The 21150-nt window shown below is 32.4% G+C and overlaps 1 protein-coding gene across 4 annotated transcripts in view; it reads left to right on the forward strand.

Annotated features, from left to right (window-relative positions):
* LOC144964878 (uncharacterized) overlaps nt 1-21150 on the forward strand; it is a 70608-nt gene that overhangs the window by 9615 nt on the left and 39843 nt on the right. For all 4 annotated transcript variants that reach the window (XM_078899609.1, XM_078899607.1, XM_078899610.1 and 1 more), the window contains exons 2-7: nt 126-336; nt 680-1081; nt 3719-3961; nt 7164-7409; nt 9719-10703; nt 20021-20349. In XM_078899609.1, the coding sequence (XP_078755735.1) occupies nt 165-336; nt 680-1081; nt 3719-3961; nt 7164-7409; nt 9719-10703; nt 20021-20349 (2377 nt within the window). In that variant the 5' untranslated portion in view covers nt 126-164. The remainder of the gene's footprint in view (nt 1-125; nt 337-679; nt 1082-3718; nt 3962-7163; nt 7410-9718; nt 10704-20020; nt 20350-21150) is intronic.

The following is a 21150-nucleotide window of genomic DNA, read 5'->3' on the forward strand; positions in this document are numbered from 1 at the left end:
TCACTCTTTTTTTAAGTTGGCTGAAGTTCGTCAGGCATTTTTAGAGTACTAATCTCTATCCTGACTTAGTCTAAATATATACAGTTTAGAGAAAATAATTCTCGGTGTTTTCATTTAATTTTCAGGATTATGTTTTGCTGAGCTGTTATGAGTTGAACTACCAAATGGCTCTTCAAGAATATCAGCTCAGGGTAAAAGATTTACCGCCACAGACAACTAAAAATAGACTCAGACTTCTTTTCCAAAATAAAAAGAGACAAGGTGGAGGCCCTGTGAAGGACATTGAACTATTTGAAGACTGCAACTCAGCTATCATAACCTTTGAAGAGAAAGAAGGTAAGTAGTCATCTTTAGTGTCGGTGTTTCAGCTCTGCAACAAGTCATCTCAATTGATGACATGAATGTGGGAAAACAAAAGCAAAAATTTAAAAAAAAAAGAAAAATTATGTTTGTCAAATGTACCTTTAATGATCAATCATTTTGTTTAATAGTTACGTCTTTCAGTATTTCAATGTAAAAAGTACTAAAACAAAAACAAAACAAATGCTAAACAAAACAATGTTCTCCATAAAAAAATTGCCTCATGTATGATGATATAGATGATTCATCCCATCCAACTGAGTAGTTTAGTTGTCCTTATGTTATTGTTTGAAAAAACAGTCACCCTTTTCTGTTTCAGCTGTACAAACGATACTACAAAGGGGTAATCAAGTTGAAATAAATAGTATTTCGTGTACAGTATCTTCATTTTCAAATCACCAGTCTGAAATCCCTCAAACTCCAATAAGTAAAGAAAATTCTAAAGTGACTCCCCTTGAAAAAGCAACAGGCCAAACCGAGGATGGAAATGACAAATCAGGAGCTTTTGGACAAACAAAAAATCCCAGTGAAGAACAGTCTTTTGTCAAAAATGCAACAATTCAAATCAGTGTCAATAACAACCCCACAGATGTTGATCCCTACACAGTTTGCTTACTTTACCTTCACGATAAAGATTTTAATAAGGGAAAGTTTTTTGAAGACAAAATTTTCATGGATGGATTACATAATATTGTTTATGTGCCTTTTCATCGTTCTGAAGGTGAGCAAATATATGTGTCTGTAATCATGGTTTACTGTATTACTAAATTGCTTAGGATTAAATCATGGTCTTGTGGTATGGCACGCCTTTGGATCAGTAAGTTCTGGTTTGAGTCATGCTGCGGTTGTGCAAAGTTGAGTCCTTGGAAAAGGCTCTTTACTCACATTCCAGGAAGCAGTGTTGTATTTGTCGACGTAACATCACTTTACAGATGTTATGTTTTGTCGGACATGTTTAGAGTTGCTCTGAGTGCATTAAGTACATATTTCCCCTCCATAAAAAGCTCATGTTTCTTTTTTGTTGTTGTTTGTTTTCATTTTGTCTTTCTTGTTGTAAACCTTTGTTTCCCATGTGTCTATGGAAACTTGCGTTTGACACATCCAATTATTTGAAGATTCAATATTTGCAATAAGACACTATTAATATGCTTATGATTTTTCTATAAGACAATGTTATAACGCAAAATAGATGGTAAGTGTTGTGTTTCCGCAAAATAATGATGAAACTGACGACTTGCATCTGACTGACAGACTAGCTCTGATTTTCTTTATGACACCAATCTATTTTCTCCTCACCCATAGAAATCCCCCACATCATTTGACCTTGACTTTCTCAGTCATTTCAATGAAATCAACCAATTTGTCAAATTAAAAAAGGAAAAGAAAGAAAGGGAAAAAATCCACGAATGTACAAGGGTACCATTAAAAGTCTTGACACGGCTCTTGCGTTTTCAAAACTATAATAGATATAAAGTTGACAAAGGTATCAAAGCAAAGCTTAGTTTATGTCCTTTCGGTTTATCATTTAAAATTTCTGCAAAATCACTGTTCCATCCACACAGTGCTTCCAACGATACGCCGGTATTACATCGCGTTGAAGAGAAATTAAGGCGACAAACTCTGACACCATCTGCACCTCGCCATCACTGCCAAAATTTGCCCCCTTGAGGTATCTCTTAAGTCTTAAGAAAAGGAAAAACTCAATTGGAGCTAAATCAGAGCACTAAGGGGGAGTGTTCTACAACTTCAAGAAAACTTCCTCTTTCAATGTGATCATGCATTTGTGTGAACATTCTTGGTATCCAACAGGCACATATCTTTCTGTACCCAAGGATTTCTCGAACGATATATCAAACTTTTCCCCATGAAATTCCCAGCCTCTGCGAAATGTCTGCTTGTTTTATCTGGGGATTAGCTTGATTAAAGTTCGTAAATTTTTTTTGTTGATTTGCTGTTTTAATACCAACTCATGAGTCAACATGAGTTTCCGCCATTTATGAATGTTTATGGTTGCACCCCTCTCTCTGCAGTAAAGAGCTCAGTCATGACACGCTGTTTATTGCATAATTTTCTGTGTGCATTCTTTGACCAATATGTTTGAGTAGGGGTTCTTTCAAATAAGATAAATTAAAATCAAGAAATAGCAGTTAAACAAATTTTGGTGACCTTTTAAAAGAATAAATTACACACGCTTCCAATCCATCATTATTTTCTTTTCTTTAGGTTTGACACTCCACTGACTGACTGCTGAGAATTTTGTTCATTATAATTTTTATCTCCATAATGTAAAATTAAATCATATATTATATTCTAATTTTAATCTTCTCACAATATATGAGGTGTTGATTGCAGTTCTGACTTATCAAGCATCGATAAAGATATGAATGTGAGGAATAAATTCAGTCAGTTTCGACTGGAAGTATAATTTTTGCTAAGATAATGTTCAAACGGCTATGAGGGTGTTATATGCTTTTAGGAGTATGTATACTTTATTGTCATAGCACTTGTTTGGAATGCCCAGAGCTGTAATTCTCTCATCAGAGGAACAGTTTTGAGCATTGCATTTGTTTTTTAAAAGTTATCTTTACTTATGTGAATGACTTGTTTATTTGGCATTCCTTATGCTTTAAAAAATTAAGAAACCAGGGAGCAGGCACTGGTGTAAGATAAAGATCTGAACAAAGATCTACTTAAACATCAAAGCACCTTCATTAAGTTATGAAACTTGCCATTTTAGTCACATTATCTATTATCACTTTCTTCTGTTGTTACTGCACTCATTTATTTTAAAACTTTTAAAATTTTAAAAGTTTGGTTTCTCAAAATATTTCAGTCAATTTTTGTAGAGCTCATCTAGAGTTATAGTTTAAAGTCTAGATTTATCAGTGTCATTAATTAATATGAAATGAGTGAGATGCTCTATATTTAAATGAAAGTTTTCGATCTGACAAAATGGGATGATAATTATTTACCAAAACAAAAAAAGAAAAAAATTCCCCCCCCCTCCCCCCCCCAATAAAAGACCAGCATTCCCCACGTGGAGACTGAATCTTATACCTCCTGATTACCTTTGAGTCTATCCCACCCTGCAAAGTACCAAGCTATGCCAGTCCTTTTTTCCTCTTATCTTGCCTTTGTTATTTTCAACCCTTTTTTCTCATTCACTCTACCTCAATGTGTTGGATTTAATAATTTGCATCAGGAAAACCTCATTAAAATTTCACCGCATTTTCTTGTAATTCGATCTTCCATTTATGAAGTTTAAGTTTCCATTGTTACTTATTGTTCTTTTTATTCCATAGATTTGTGACCCCATAAGTAATAAATTTTTATTATTTTTATTATTTTATATTTTCAGATGCTCAAAAATTATGTAATGCAAATTTGAAAAATGAGAGTTGTATTCAAAGCATAGGAATGGCGGATGTTGAAGTGTTTAATCACTATACAAACAGATTGTCAATCCATGGTGCAGATTTCAGCAGCAAAACTGGAAAAGATAAATTAAAGAAGTTTGTGAAGAAGAAGACAGGATTAAATACAATAGATATCATCTCAAGTGAAGAGCCTCTATCAGCTGTTATTATTTTTGATGAAAAAGGTATCTTTTTTTATTTTTAAAGCATTTTTTGAAATTTCACATGTGATTCTTATTTTTTGTCTGATTATAATTTGAGCCATTTAGCTAATGAAACAATTAGAGCATGTTATTGAAATATTCATAATAGACTTTATATTTATTTAGTATCTGCAATTATTAATATTGCTTGTACTATAAAATACAGTCGCACTCATACAATTTGAAATCCTGTCATTTGGAAACTGCTTTAGAGATGTGGACAGATTTTTTTCACTATTTTTTAATATTTTATAATTCATAAATGGAATAACCTCATTACTCACATTTCATTGAAAGCCAACAAATCTAGTTCATTCATCATTCTTTTTTCATGAATGGTAAGATTTTCTGTTGTCGTTTTGTTTGTAATTTTCAAAACTTCATGACATCTTATTGCACCATGATCTTGAACAACTTGTTACCGTCCCCATCCATAATGCCAGCCACACTTTAGACTTGGTACTGGCGAAAAGGGAGAATATAAAAAATATCTCAAGTGCTACCTTTTTCCGACCACCATTCCATCTCTTTAATAATCAACATTTCCCGACCATAGAAGCAGAAAAGGTCACAATCACATCAAGGGACATTAGAGGCATTGACCTTGATGCATTTCGAGATGACCTAAGTGACACACTGACAATCCAGAACCCCAAAACAGCTGAACAGTGGAATGTGCTTGTGAGCAATGTTCTTAATGCTCATGCTCCTTTGAAGACGAGGACTTTGACAAAACGCCACAATGCTATCTGGTTTTCAACAGTTGTGAAAGACGATAAACTGAAATGCAGAGCAGCCGAGTGAAGTTACCAGAAGACAGGACTAACTGTCCACAAAGACATCTTCAAGTCCTGTATTCGCAATTGGAAACAGATTGTCAGAAAAAATCAAGTCGTCTTATTTTGTTGCTAAATTTACAGGAACTGAGTCATGTAAACAATTATTTTCAATATGTGATGAACTCTTAGGGCGCAGCAAGTCGACTACTCTACCCAATAACATAGTTAAATGTGGTCTTCCTTATGCATTTGTAACATTTTTTCAGGAGAAAGTTGATAGAATTCGAGCAAAGCTTGACAACCATGATAACTATAATGAAAAAGCTTCCTTTTCGGATAACAGGCTTTACAATTTTAGAGAGATAAATTAAGAATTTATTTTTAAAATCTTATTATAAAAGCACCAATTAAATCTTGTGAACTTGATCCATTACCAGCAAAACTTATATCTGCATGTGTAAACACCTTGTTCCGTCAAAAACTGAAGTAATTAATCTTTCACTCTCAGTGGTAATCTTCCATGTTGTTTTTCAAAAACGCCTAAATTCAACATTTGCTTAAAAATTCATCATTAGAACAGAATGAAGTAAATATATAGTGTCTATATTAAAAGAAAGGGAGTAAAAACGACTCTTATAAAAGATACAAAACAAGGTAAACAAGAAAAGGAAAGATATGTTATATTAGATAAGGTGGCCTGTTTCTAACCTGTCCGTTCTCTCTAATTTGCTTGTAAAGGTTGTACTTCATCAATTACTGAATCATCTTGATGTCAATGATCTTCAACAACATTTTCAATCGGCTTATAGAGCAGGCTACAGCACGGAAACAGTACTCTTAAAGGTCCACAATGATTTGATCAAGAATGCTGATGCTTATGAAATCAATCTCTAATGCCTACTAGATTGTCTTAAGCATTTGACACCATCGACCATGACATTTTGCTGGTCCATCTTGAGAAAAGTTTTGGGATTACTGAAGCCTGCCTTAAGCAGTTTATATCATACCTTGTCAGTCGGAGATTGTCGTGGTGGATGGTGTTAAATGAGACAATGTATTTTCAACCTCTTTCACCTGTTAAAAATGGATATGGGCTCTCCTATCATTTTTATGCAGATGATTCTCAAGTTTATGATTCTGTACATGTTACTCATTTCATCAAATTGATAGATAGGAATGAATCTTGCTTTATTGAAATTCAGAATTGGATGAATCAAAATAAATTAATGTTGAATAGTGATAAAACAGATTTTAAGTAATGCTAGGCCCAACATACAAATTGATACTTTAACGATTAATTTTGGAACTACTGTTGTTGAACCAAAGTAAAAAATCTTCGCGTCTACTTTGTGTGTATTCTATCAAGGTCAATTCAAGTTAAACACCATATCAAATGTATGTACATTGAAATAAGAAGAAAAAGTAAAATTAGACACTTAAATTCCTTTGAATGTAGTTGAACTTCTAATAAAAGCCTTAGTGTTATCCAAATTAGATTACTGCAACTCCCTTTTCATTAACATTGCCAAAGAAAATATTAAAAACCTTAAAGTTGTACAAAACAACACTGCTAGACTAGCTTTGTAAATAAAGACAAAAATCATCTGCTTCTGATCTTCTTAGAGAGTTGCAAGGTTACCTTTTGAGAACGCATCATCTATAAACTATATCCCGTTGTGTTTAAAACTTTAAATAGTCTTGCCCCTGCATATTTATATGACCATGTACAACCCAATTTTGCGGGTGGTTGGATGGGAGCATCACCCTTGAATCATATACCTATGATGTTCGCATGGGTGTACGATCCGATAGTGATGTCGTTTCTTCTTCTCTTTACTAGCCTATCCTGCTTCTTTGGTTTGTGATTGTATTTTTGACAGGGGATATTTTTTTTCTTGTAAATTTTCTGCCTGTTTGTTCTTGGTTATTTATAATCTAGCTTATGATATCTTTAGGTTATGATTTTGATTTACATTTGTACTATTTTTGTTAGATTGCTTGTTTTTTTTTTGTTTCAGCGGTCTCTCATATAACCTCAATTGTGTTGGAAGAGACCTAAAGCAACAAACAAACAAAAAACAACCCAATTTTCAGAGTAGATATCTAAGATTTAATAGAACAATCTTATCTAAACCGAAAACATATCCTGCAAAATTGGTGAACAATCATATTCCTCATACCAATACTGTGTTTGTGTGTGTGTTTGTATGTATGTATGTATGTTTGTATGTATGTATGTGTGCGTGTATGCATGTGCATGGTTGAGCATATGTGCATGCATGACTGTGATGTTTATCAACTAAAATGCGATTCAATCTTAAAACACCATTTTGATGCATGACTTGTAACAAATGAATTAAAAGATCCTTATTAAAAATTGTGTTGTTTTGTTCTTAAATTTTCAGTCGTGCCCACAACCTCAAAACTATATTCTGTTGCACGAGAGTGTATGGATAAAATGGAGGATTCCCAATTGGTGACAGCCCCTGTTAGAATCTCATCTACAATTCTTGTGAACGTACATGGAACTATAGACAAATCGTTGTTGGAGAAATATTTTAAAAATAAGAATCTAAGTGGGGGAGGTCCCATCAAAGATATTTCAAGTAAAGAACATGGATCATTTCTTGTCACCTTTGTTCTTGCTGATGGTAAGAAAAATTTAAACTTTGGCATCGGCTTATTTATGTACTACAATGTGCAGTGATAGTTTGATTTTTTTTAATGTATAGTGCATATCCTTGTTTACCTCACTTTGGACAAGAACGATAATGCTGATTAGAGTAACAATAATAATGATAATTATGATAATAATAATAATGAAATTTATAATAAAATAATAATAATAATAATAATAATAATAATAATAATAATAATAATAATAATAATAATAATAATAATAATAAATAATAGTAAATTACTATTATGATTATTATTATTATGATTATTATTACTATTATTATTATTATTATTATTATTATTATTATTATTATTATTATTATCATTATTATTATTATTATTATTATTATTATTATTATTATTATTATTATTATTATTATTATTATTATTATTACTATTATTACTACTACTATTATTATTATTATTATTATTATTATTATTATTATTATTATTATTATTATTATTATTATATTATTATTATTATTATTATTATTATTATTATTTTATTTTTATCATCATCATTACTATCAGTATTATTATCATCATTATTACCACTATTTTAATTACTTTTTTCGCCTATTACAAGAGCTGTAACCTAATAATAATTGCCTATTTGGAAAATAAAGATTATTATTATTATTATTATTATTATTATTATTATTATTATTATTATTATTATTATTATTATTATTATTATTATTTAAAAAAAAATAGTAATGATGAAAAAGTACTAGGAAATCCACATACATCATCCGCATACATGTACATGGTGCCTCTCGCTGAATGGGTTCTGTTAGAACATCCATTACCATGGAATATGATGTATGTGGATGACGTAGTACTTTTGAATGATACAAAAGCTGAGGCCGAAAAGGAACTGGAGGGTTGGAGACAGATGTTGGAAAGGAGGGGATTATGGGTAAGCAGATTGAAGACAAGAGTATTTGTGCATCGGACAACAGAGAGCAGAACCACCAATAAAGATAGGAGAATAGGATGTGCCAGAGACAAAACCAATTCAAATACTTAGGAACATCTGTACAAGGAGATGGGGGCAATGAGAAGGAGGCTAAGAAGAGGATACAGGCAGGCTGGAATAATTTGGAGGAAGGTAACTGGAGTTATGTGTGACAAACGAATATCCGCAAAGCTGGATGGGAAAATATATACAACAGTTGTAAGACCAGCAATGTTATATGGACTAGAGACAACAGATACAACAAAGAAACAAGATAAAGAAGTTGAGGTGGCAGAAATGAGGATGTTGAGATGGTCACTTGGCTGGACAAGAAAAGATAAAGTGAGAAATGAATGAATTTGAGGGTTGACTGAAGTGAAGAATGTATCAATAAAAATGAAAGAAGATAGATTAAAATGGTTCGGACATGTAAAAAGATGAGAGAGGGAGTACGTGGAAAGTAAAGTATTGGACTTTCGATTAATGGGAAAGAGGAAAAAGGAATGCCCCAAGACTAGATGGTAAAGGGTGATATGAAAGAACTGGGCCTGGAGGAAGATGATGCTCTGAACCGAGATGCCTGGAGATATGGCATTCATTATGGCAACCCTGCAAAATGCGGGATAAGCTGAAAGAAGAAGAAAAAGAACGATGATGATGATGATAATATTAATAATAATAATAATGATAATAATAATAATAATAATAATAATAATAATAATAATAATAATAATAATAATAAAAATAATAATATAGATAATAATAATAATAATAATAATAATAATAATAATAATAATAATAATAATAATAATAATAATAATAATAATAATAATAATAATAATAAATATATAAATAATAATAATAAAAATAATAATTATTATTATAATGATAATAATGATAATAATAATAATAGTATAATAATAATTATGATCATAAAGAATAACAAGATATTTGGAAGTCCATCTATTAAGTAAGAAATTACATCGCAAACCTCCTTTAGTATGGTAGTAAAACCCTAGCAATAAATATAATTAAAAGTGATGTTTTATGAATGTTCAATATTTTAATTCAGCCGAAAATATATTACAATGACTTTCCTGTAGTGCTTTCACCTGAGGCAAAGTTGATAAATCTATTTTGGGTATGTTCCATGTTATTGATAATCAACACACACACACACACACACACACACACACACACACACACACACACACACACACAAAACACACATAGAAAGTTCAATATTTTGATCTTATTTCTCCTTAGTTGTCATCAAGATTGTCATGCATTTTTTCTTCTTCTTCCTTTTTTTTTTACTGCCAGATACAAATGCGGTTGTGAAAAAGAATGATCACAAGGTTGGATCCATAAAGCTTGACACCAGTCTTTGGTATCATTGCTTATCAAAAGAGGCTTGTATCCCAAAAGAACAAAAAGAAAATCCCTCCTCTTCAGGACATGGATTCTCTCCAAGGAAAATATGTTCAGTGAAATCTGGACCTCATGATTCCTTTGAAAGTTTTGATCTAGAGCTAAAAAAGCATGAATATTCATTGATTACGAGAATTGATAACCTCTTCAGTTGTGAATCACTATCAAATGAAGAGGTCAAACTAAATGACAACACTCATACAATCACTATTACAGGATCGAATAAATTTGTAAATAACACTAAAAATAATATCCATGAAAATCTTGCAACTTTTGTGGCAGCAATTCTGGATTTCCCTGATCATCATAATTTCTTAAGTAGAGATGATGTCTTGAAAAAGATCAATGAAACTTTTCATGAAAATAAGGTACTTGCTTATGTGAACAAAGAAAATGAAAAGCTTTTCTGCTTCAAGCAAATTAAAGCAGAAACAAACATAATGGAAATGATGAAGGATGATGTTAATGTTGCTTCATATTCTTACGAAGAACAAAAGATAATGGCACTGGAATGTGACAGAGGAAGGCGGTTTATAAAGAGACTTATAGCAGATTCTAAGACTCCATGTGAGGTCACTGTCAATTCAGACAAAAGGGAAGTTGAAATAATCACATTTGAGACAAAATCTCACCAATTACGTGCTCTATTTTCTAAAATTGAAAAGTTCATGACTGAGAATGCGGTGTTCAGTACAAATTTAATATTTCCTGATTTGCAATTTAAGTATGCATTGGATTATCTTGGCAAAGAGGTTAAGTCAATTACAAAAGAATTGGAAGATTCTGGAGCCTCTGTGAAAATTGAGTCAGGCAGCATTCTAATTAAAGGATTCCAGTCAGCTATTACCAAAGCTGAGCAAAAATTATGTCCCTTAAGGTGAGTTTGGTGAATGGATGATTAAATTATCAAGTTACAGGTGTTTAAATATTTAAAACTTAAGAGTTTAAAAATGAAATGGTTATATTGTTGAGGTGTTATTCTTGACCTCACACCTTTATTACAATGTAATGTGTACTGAGCAATATGTTCTTGAGCTTAAGCTTTTATATATCCTTGTGCAGTATCCTCTAAATGTGGTCAAGGTGCTTTACAAAGGGTCCCAAATCAACAACAATATTTAACACGTGGGACAACACATGATGTCTCTTAGACAGAGACAACACTATTACCAGCCTCATACTCATTTTACAACTGAGTACAATGAGATAATGTGAGTAAAGAGCCTTCTCCAAGGACTCAGCTGTACGTAGCTCACAGTGGGATTCAAACAAGGGACTTATAAGCCTGAAGGGGAGTGCCATATCATGAGACCACACAGCTTAAATGTAATCGCTGCTCTTTTTTTAACAGTCACTATAATAAAAAGCCTCTCTTCTTTTTTTCTACAGAAATTATATCAAATGAAATTATTTTTTTAAAGTTTTGTAGAAATAAAAAACAAAACGTAAGAGAAAAAAAAGAAGTTTCTTTAATAATTGACACTAGAAAATTGGAATTAAAGCTTTAAAATCTCATAAAAGTTGTTTAATTTTAAATACCTTCGAAAATTGGAATTGAAGAAGAAAAATACAAATAACAATATGTTGGTAAAGCTGTGAAGCAGGTATGGTTTATTTATTTAAATGTAATATGAACTATATTCTGTCTTGACTCCTTTTGCTACCGCAAATGCCGGATGACAATATTGCATGTATCCATTCACTTGAGCACTCTCCTTTTTGTGGGATTGCCACGTTTTCCTCTTCACTCTCTCCTTACTGACAATTTTCCTGATTTATCCTGAAATGTCAAACACTTCCAACACATGCTTAGAAGCAATAAGGACATATCATATCATAATCATTAAGGGTTACACGGGTCAAAAGACCTTTAACAGGCCTGTAAATCTTCCGACAATTGTCATTGACAGTATGATTTTGTTCGATATATTCTGTTAATTGCTGATCACAGCCGTTTATTACACTAGATATCTTTCACTTTAGTTTTCTACCGCCTCACCCCCAATGGGAACGACCCACCGTCGATGACGGGGAGACCACCGTGTGGTTACGTCATAACAGATGTCCAGAACGTGAAAACTGGCCTATATTTATCCCTGCAGGTAGAATGCACCGCTTGGATTTCGCTGTCAGTCAGGCTATAGGACAGATTTCGTGAAATCGTTCATTTTTACACTGCAATTGCTGACCATACACTTCTTCTATATTTTTCTATTTTATATGGATATAATGGCCACATTTTCATCTTCAAGACGCAATTATTTTCATTGATGTCAAGAAATGGTGAGTATACTTTATTCTCTCTTGAAAATTGTATATTTTTCTATTTAAAATTAACCTGAAAAATATTTTTAATTGTTTAAAAAATTCAAATTGATGTTATCTGAGTTTTGTTACCCTAACACATGGTAGTAAATATAAGAGTAATAATCTACTTTTAATATAGCATTTATTTCAATGATTTGTAACGACCGGTTTCTGCACAATGAATGTGTAAACACATCTTGTCTAATTCTTTGTTGGCTAACAAAATAGTCCCGTATTCAGACAAACTCCTGAGACATAAGAACACGAGTCCAATTGTGATGATAACGTTATTGTTGTTGTTGTTTTATGGTGATGATGATGATGATGATGATGATGATGATGATGATGATGATGATGATGATGATGATGATGATGATATTGCAGTAATAGTAGTAATCGTAGTAGTAGTAGTAGTAGTAGTAGTAGTAGTAGTAGTAGTAGTAGTAGTAGTAGTTGTAGTACTCACACACACTCAGAGAGAGAGAGAGAGAGGGAGGGAGGGAGCGTGTGTGTGTGTATAAAACTCATGTACGCACATTTTTAGCATGGAACGATTTTTATTGCTTGTTCAGTCAAGTTCTAATGATTTCTCTGTGAAAATTGAACTTTGAACCTATAACTTTCACACCAATTTGCCATTCCGTCTTCACGATTCGCACCTTCCCTCGATATTCTTCTACATCGCACGTTGGTACAGTCAACGGGCGTGGGAAAAGAGGGTAGATAGATGTATTATGACATCAAAAAGCGATGTGATCAAAGGTGGCGGATGATTGTGTAACATCAAAAGCCCGGTGGACTGCGCTACAAGGCCGAAGTTTCGAGGGGATATGTGATTTGAGTGGGAGGGGCTTATTTGACTTTGCCGATGATCGACTGGTGGACGATTGAAGTTATAAACGTCCTTTTTCAGCAGCCAATTGGAAATGATTAATTGTAAACATCTGATTGGCGCTCTATGGATAGAAGTCAGTTTGGAGGTCATGGGATGAAATTGCTGGAGAGATTGAGTAAATTTGAATGAAATGAATTGAACGTAATTTGGGGCGGTGTCAAATAAGACTCTCGCAGACCGGTGATAAATCAATTTTTTTGGCCGCAAATGCTACAGTAAACTTCTTTCTCTATCTTATTTTTGCTAAAAATATTTCAGAGTGGGTATATAGGCAGATTCCATTTTGAATAATGGGCATTTAGAACTATATTTTAAAGGAAAATTATTACGTTATTATTATTAGCAGGCATCTAGGCGATCACTATCGTATTATTACTAACAATCAATAATATTATTATAACTCTTATAATTACAATTATTATTATTATTATTATTATTATTATTATCATCATCATCATCATCATCATCATCATCATCATCATCATCATCATCATCATCATCATCATCATCATCATCATCATCATCATCATCATCATCATCATCATCATCATCAATATCAATAATAACTAATGATTTTTTTTTCTTTACTCAGATGAATGGTCATACTGAAAACAAGCATTGTCTCAATGCAAATGGCAAATGGACTCGGCCGAATAAGCGGTGAAAGGGCTCAAATGAGATATGTGGTTAACCCTCTCGTGTTTAGATTCTTTTTGGGGGAGTAGATAATGAGTTCCCTATATGGCCATGTCAATCATGTAGACATCCTTTGATGATATAAGCCTACTCTTTGATATCTGTAGTCGCCTTTTCGTTTTCTACGGTCACTCATGGCTAAACTCCGCCCAGAAACGATTTCATAGGTCCGTCCATCACCAAATTTCAAACTTTTGTTCTCGTGAGTTCTTAAGTTTTTTGACCGAAGAATGATTGGCTACTGAGCATCTTGACCCTTCAACGATTGGTCGTTCTGGCAGCTCACATGTCAACAGCCGTCAACAATGAATTGAATCATCGTCGATGCAGTGGAAGACGGCCATGGAATAATTGCGTCACATCGCCACGTTGTTGAATAAATTATCCAGGCATGGTCGATAGGTAAAAAAGCCAAATTATGTTCTAGTTACATTTGAAACAAACAAAGTATATCACTGATCTTGTCTCTTTGAGATATAAAGAATGATATAAAACTCAAGAAAATCGGCCGAGAAACAAAAAAGTTGCTAAAAAAAGCTAAAATAAACAAAAGCAATTTTAAAAATCAAATTTATTCGTAAAACAGTTGGTTTTCAACCGATTTTTATGAAACAAAGACCAAAGTACTTCTTTTTTCAAGCTGATTTCAGCAATCTGACTTTCAAATTCCTCAGAATTATATTTTTTACTTTTAGATTTTAGCTTTTAGGCCTACTCAATAAGGTGTTATATTCCTTGCATAACAATAGCGTAATACATCGACGGGGAGAAGCGTCGTTGTTTCGGCCAGCTGGATAGATAGCCTGTGATTGGTCCAAGACTTTGAGACGCTTGATTCACAATTCTACACGAACGGACCCTGGCGGTCTATCAAAGAGGTGTTACAAATTTATTTACCGACTATTTTTCTTGGTGCTAAAATTACAAAGTAATAATTTCACATCAGAAAAAATAACTCTGAAGTTCCTATCTCTTTATTACAATAAAATTGATACCTCGAATGACAAAATCGACCCACAAATAAGGGAGTTATGAATTATTCATAATATTTTTAAAAGTTTACAATAATTGTCTTCAAAGTCATTTTTCATCACCAAAGTCGTAATTTTTTACCGATTTTTACCAAACAAAGTGCAATGTCAATGGTTTTCACCCGCAAATAAAATAGGATTTAAATCGCAATTTCTGAAACATATTTTCTTTTCTGTCGGCAAATTTATAAAAATCAAAGCTGAAACACCCTGCGGCAGTGACAGGGCCTGTCATTTCCTTCACAACGATTGGATTTTACTTACTGAGGCCAGTCTCGGCTACCCCGCCCATGAATATTATGCCGTTGTCGGTTTTTGTCGGGTTGAATCTTAAAGAGTTAAAAAACATTTCATGCAAACTGCTCCAGAATTAGGAAGTGAAGTTCCACCGGTGAAAAAAAGAAAACAGAACGTTGGTTAATTAGATGCTGTTTCTGTGAAATGTAACAATCACTTGTTCCTTACAATAATCGTGAGGTTTTACGTATGTTAATAAAAAGTATAAAAATGTGTTAAGATCTAGATGTCTATAAAGTTCAAAGGAATACTTATAACTCATCTTTACCTATGATTGTCAATTTATTTAAAATAACAGTTCATTTTGATTATCTGATCATTAATCCTCCTCACCCCCCCCCCCCCCCCCCCCTCCCATCTTTTTCAATGCGTTTATCACGATTTTTTATTGTCAAAAAATGGATATTATTTATTTTTTACTATTATCATTATTATTATTATTATTATTATTATTATTATTATTATTATTATTATTATTATTGTTATTATTATTATTATTATTATTATTATTATTATTATTATTATTATTATTATTATTATTATTATTATTATTATTGTTATTATTATTATTATTATTATTATTATTATTATTATTATTATTATTATTATTATTATTATTATTATTATTATTATTATTATTATTATTATTATTATTATTATTATTATTATTACAGTGGTGATCAAGAGTAAAATAAATACACTGATATTATATGATTATTACTAGTATTAGTATTACATCGATATCATGTGTTTCAACTGATTCACAATGATCATTTCTGTTATCCACGATGCTTCGGTTGTTCAATAAGCAGACCATTTTCAACAAATTTCCATTTTAAATAGTATTAGCTATCTGGTCGGCGTCCTTTTTTTTTTGTCGCAGCATTGGAGAGAGGGGGAGAGAGAGAGAGTGGGAGAGAGAAAGAGAGAGAGAGAGAGAGAGTGAGAGAGAGAGAGTGAGTGTAAGTGTGTGTATGTGTGTGTGTGTGTGTGTGTGTGTTGGTGTACATAAAACAAATTTATGCAACGTTTTACCACGAAACAATTTTCATTTTACCACCTCAGTTTAATCTCTCATCAGTTCACTCTGACAATTGAACTTTGAACCTATAACTTTAACACAGCTATGTCATTCCATCTTCACGATTCGCACCTCACCGCGATATTCTTTTATGTTGACTCGTGGTACGGTACAGTCAACGGGGTTGAGAGAAGAAGATAGATATTGAGTGACATCATCAAAAGCAGTGTGATCAAAGCTGGCGGATGGTTGTGTAACATCAAAGACCAGTGACTGGTCTACAAGGCCTATCATATTCGTGGGTATGTGTGATTTGAGTAGGAGGAGCTTTCTTGACTTTGCTGATGACCGAGTGGTGGACAATTGAAATTAGAATTGTCCTCATTCAGCAGCCAATTGGAAATGGGTAATTGTAAAAAGCTGATTGGACGCTCCATGAAAAGAAAGCAGTTTGAGGGACATGAAAGGAAATTGCCGGAGAGCGTGGAGTGGGGAGGAGTAAATTATATTGAATAAATTGATAGTAATTTGGGGCGTTGGGAAGTTAAATAAAACTCTCGGAAACAGGTGATGAGTCAATTCTTTGGCCGCAAATGATTCAGTAAAATTCTTTATTCTTTCTTTCTTTCTTTTTTTTTATTTCCTTTCTGTCAGAGTGGACATATAAAGGCGAATTCCAATTTTTTTTTCAAACGGGCATTTAGAACGATATTTTAAAGAGAAATTATTGCGTTTTACCAAAATTAGCAGGTGTTTAGGTGATAGCCACTATATTATTTTCATGAAAATGATCATTATCATCATCATCATCATCATTATTATTATTATTATTATTATTATTATTATTATTATTATTATTATTATTATTATTATTATTATTATTATTATTGTAGTTATTATCGTCATTATTATTATTATATTTATTATTATTATTATTATTATTATTATTATTATTATTATTATTATTATTATTATTATTATTATTATTATTATTATTATTATTATTATTATTATATAGTTTAGATCAATACAAACATCGAAGGAATGTATATAACATATCTTTTCCTAAGAATTGTCAATTGCCATTACTAAAACCAGTTCGTTTTGATCATTTGATCAACAAACGACTACAATTCGGTGATTACGCATTTTTTTATATTGCTGTCAAAAAAGGATATTGCTGTACAGGTGAGCGGATATGCTTCATTACAAAACGACTTTGATTGTGAATATTGATGATTATTGCAGTATTTCTCATTTATTTGTATAAACTCAGATAACTATGTAATTTTTGATTATATCGTTTGAAGTAATTAAAATTTCGGACCCATTTTTATGGTTATTTCCTATAAAATCTAATCCCAAATGATCTACCAAAATTATATCAAATAAAAGTATGTAGATCACTAGTTATGACTCTAAAATATCTTATTGCAACATCTAATAGCATCTTTACTACGCCACTTTGAACTTGAGAAAAAAATCATCAAAATAGGAAAAATTGCTCAGTCTCCCTTTCGGCACAGGCAGTGACTCGCCATCAGTTATGAACTAGCGTCCTGCAAAATTTACCTGTCGAACTAAAGTGAAAGCAGTAAACGGCTGTGTGGTATTTAAAAAAAAAAAAAATGGTTAAAAGTAAAAATAAAATTCGTAATGTCAAAAAACCCCAGAGCTAACAAAAAATAAAATAAACGAGTTTTATTTCATGTCTCGAAATAATCTGTTCTTATTCCGTTTCGAGTGGTGACTTATATTTGAAAAAAAGAGACTGTTTATTTGGTGCTTCAAAGACAAAACAGAACTAGACACGTCTAGTCAGCTAGGTATATTATCTTTCCACCTGCTCCGCTAGACGTGGATGTATTCACTGCCTGCCTAATGTGCGACAGACGAGAGAGAGGGTCGTGAGTCATCAAACACACACGTAGTCAGTAATCAACTGGCACGTAAAGCGTGTGTCGGACCAGGCCGTTTCTCTGGCTGTCTCTTTTTCTTCCTATGCTTTCTTTGTTTCAGTCTAAAAGACAACTGGAAATAAAATAATGCGAAATAAATATTTTTCTTTGAACGATGATTGATTGGTCTCAGTGGAAATTTTCTTTCCTCACGACTGGGATTGTGTAATATTTTTTTCTTTTTCCTCCTTCTGCACCACCTCCTCCTCTTCTTCTTCTTCTTCTTCTTCTTCTTCTTCTTCTTCTTCTTCTTCTTCTTCTTCTTCTTCTTCTTCTTCTTCTTCTTCTTCTTCTTCTTCTTCTTCTTGTATAAGAATTAATCCAATGAAAGATTAAGCTTAGAAATTTAACACAAACAAACAGGAGCGAAGATAAAGCATTTTCTTGTGTCAAGCATTAGATACACATCCTTCAAAAAGGTAGAAATTGTTCTCTTCCTTTCATTTTACAACTATCTCAGACCTGGGCCCAGAAATGTGTGTACTCTCTCAAATAATTGGGATTTCTTTTCTGACCATAAAATAAGGACCTGCTTATTTTGTACTATAAATGAGTTGGGGAAAGTGACAGCATTTGACTAGTCAATTGGCGTGTCATATCTGTGTTGTGTTTCTTAATTAATCCATATTTTTGTCCTGTTGGTCTATTTTCGCTTGTTCAAAAACTTCCAACAATTTTTTCACCAACCATTTACAGGCTTGCTTTAAATACCCTCTTGTTTTTGCAAATATAAATATATATTACTTAAAACAAACAAGACAAAAGATCAATTTGATGCATGGACATTATAAGTACACAAAATCGTATATATCCAAACAGGGTCGTTATTGCATTCATAATTGTTTACCATACATAAACACATTTCTAAAAAACAAGTCTCATTCACTGTATATATACATCAAGGCATGGATGTCTTTAGCAATGGCATTTTTAAAGCATTTATCACTCCAGCATTTTTTATATTAATATCATATCAAGTGCTTTCCATGTCCTGACAATACGTTTGAGAAATGAGTTTTGTCGAATATTCGTAGAACATCTGGTGATAAGTATCTTAAAGTTATCACCTCGTGTTAATGTGACCAAAGAAATTTTTTTTAAAATGCTCATAATCAATGTTATTCAGATTATGGAAAATTTTATATTAGTGAGGCACTGATGGTGTGCTCTTGGAATCTACATCTATTCCCTGTTTGTACCATTCCCTTTTGTCTTACTTTTCTTGTGTGCTTTTATTGTAAATCTAGAATATTTTTGCTATCCCATTTTCTTCCTTTTTATTGGCACTGAAATGACCTAAATGTATTGCAAACGCCTTAAAACTCTTAAAAACAAACATCCAACACTGAACTTTGTGCATTTTTCGAATGGCAATTTAAAATTGTTTCTCAGTTTATTAAACAATGTATTGCTTATAGGATATGGATTTAACTCACTCAACCCTAACACCGACTATATTCGTAGTTTACCTTGGGATACTTTTACCCCATGCCAATTTATTACATTTTTCTGAGACAAATTATAGACGTGGTATCAAAGCTATTGCGCTTACTTTTTACATGTTAATTGTAGTTGAATTAAACTATCTATGTACATGCTCATTTTTAAAACATTTGTTCTGCTTTTGAAAAGTAGCAAAAATCTCTAGGATTGAGTTAACAATATTAGGTGTTTCAGATCTTGCAGGAAATTTTGGCTTCAGTTTCAGAACTTCACGAGCATCTCTTAGTTATCAAAACTCATTGAAAATATAAAATGATTTTAAAGATTTTCGGGTGTTGTTTAATCCTTGTGAGGGTAAATTGTTGATTTTAAGTTAATTATAGCTACAATTTTTAACTCTTAAAATTTAAAAAAAAAAATTAATTTAGTAGTGGGCAAGTCTGGTGTTTTACAGCGTGTGATGCAAATCTCAGAAAATCAAAATTGATTCCATTTTGACGTCTAGATTGCACTCTTTAAAAATTTAAGTGTTATTTATTTCAACAGAGAAAGCATCAGAGTGCAAGAGGAAGAGCTTAAATACTTTGGCATATTTGAACATTTGTCATCAAATGATGGAACAAGTATGTTATGTGACATTGGTAAGAAACACAAATGTCTGCTACAACTATGCGATATCACAGTTGCTGATGGTGCATCATCTCAACCAAGTTCCAATACAAATGACACACTTATTGGGACTTGTCAAGTGGATAAAGTTAAAGTCAGCTTTGTACTTGGAGATATAACATCCCTCAATGCGAATGTGATAGTCAATCCTATTGACAACAAACTTAAATGTGAAAAGGGTTTGAATAAAGTTATCGTTCAAAATGGTAAGTCATAGTTATTTGGTTTGTCCTTTGAGTGTGTGTGTATGTGTGTGTGTGTGTGTGTGTGTGTGTGTGTGTGTGTGTGTCTACAGTGGAGTATTTCTAAGTTGTAGTGAATTATTCTAATTATATTCTCAAAAGCAATGATGTTTTGAATTACAATCCAAAACACAATAAGAATCTTCATATCAAATTCATCAGTTCTGCCTCAACAATTCGTGCTAGTGTAGTACCTATAGTACATAATAGTGAAGATCTGTCTCTAAACTTTTTGAAATGATCATGGTACTGGTTTTCCCCAGACCATATTATATATATAAAATATGTTGTGCCACACCCTGACCTTGCTGGCTGAAAAGGATGAGGGCTTGTGAAGTGTTCCCTAATGTTAGGTGCTATGCTTCAACTAAACCCAATGTTGGTTCTGTCTTTTTAGACTTCAGCAGAAAATATATCATTAACTTCAATTTCCCAGTAATACATCAATAAAACCTCTACATGGTATCATCTGTATTCACATTCAATTTTCAGCCAGATGTTCCATTTTAAAACATTATTGATACAGCCAAGGTGTCAATATCAACATAATGTGATGCCCAGCTTCTTCTGGAGCATTGCATTGTAGTTCGCTGATCAGCATTTTGCTTCCTTTGCTTGACAGGAATGCTGTTTGGTTTTGTAAAATCACTGATAACCTGAAATTTTACATTTAATTCCTTTTCCATAGTGTGATGATCGTATGCTCATCATTCTTAACACTGACACTATTTCAGTGTTTATCAAACAAAAAATTATGTCAAACAA

Source organism: Berghia stephanieae, chromosome 2 (assembly GCF_034508935.2).
Source record: "Berghia stephanieae isolate SIO BIC M18660-M18661 chromosome 2, UCSD_Bste_1.3, whole genome shotgun sequence".
Taxonomy (NCBI): Eukaryota; Metazoa; Mollusca; class Gastropoda; order Nudibranchia; family Aeolidiidae; genus Berghia; species Berghia stephanieae.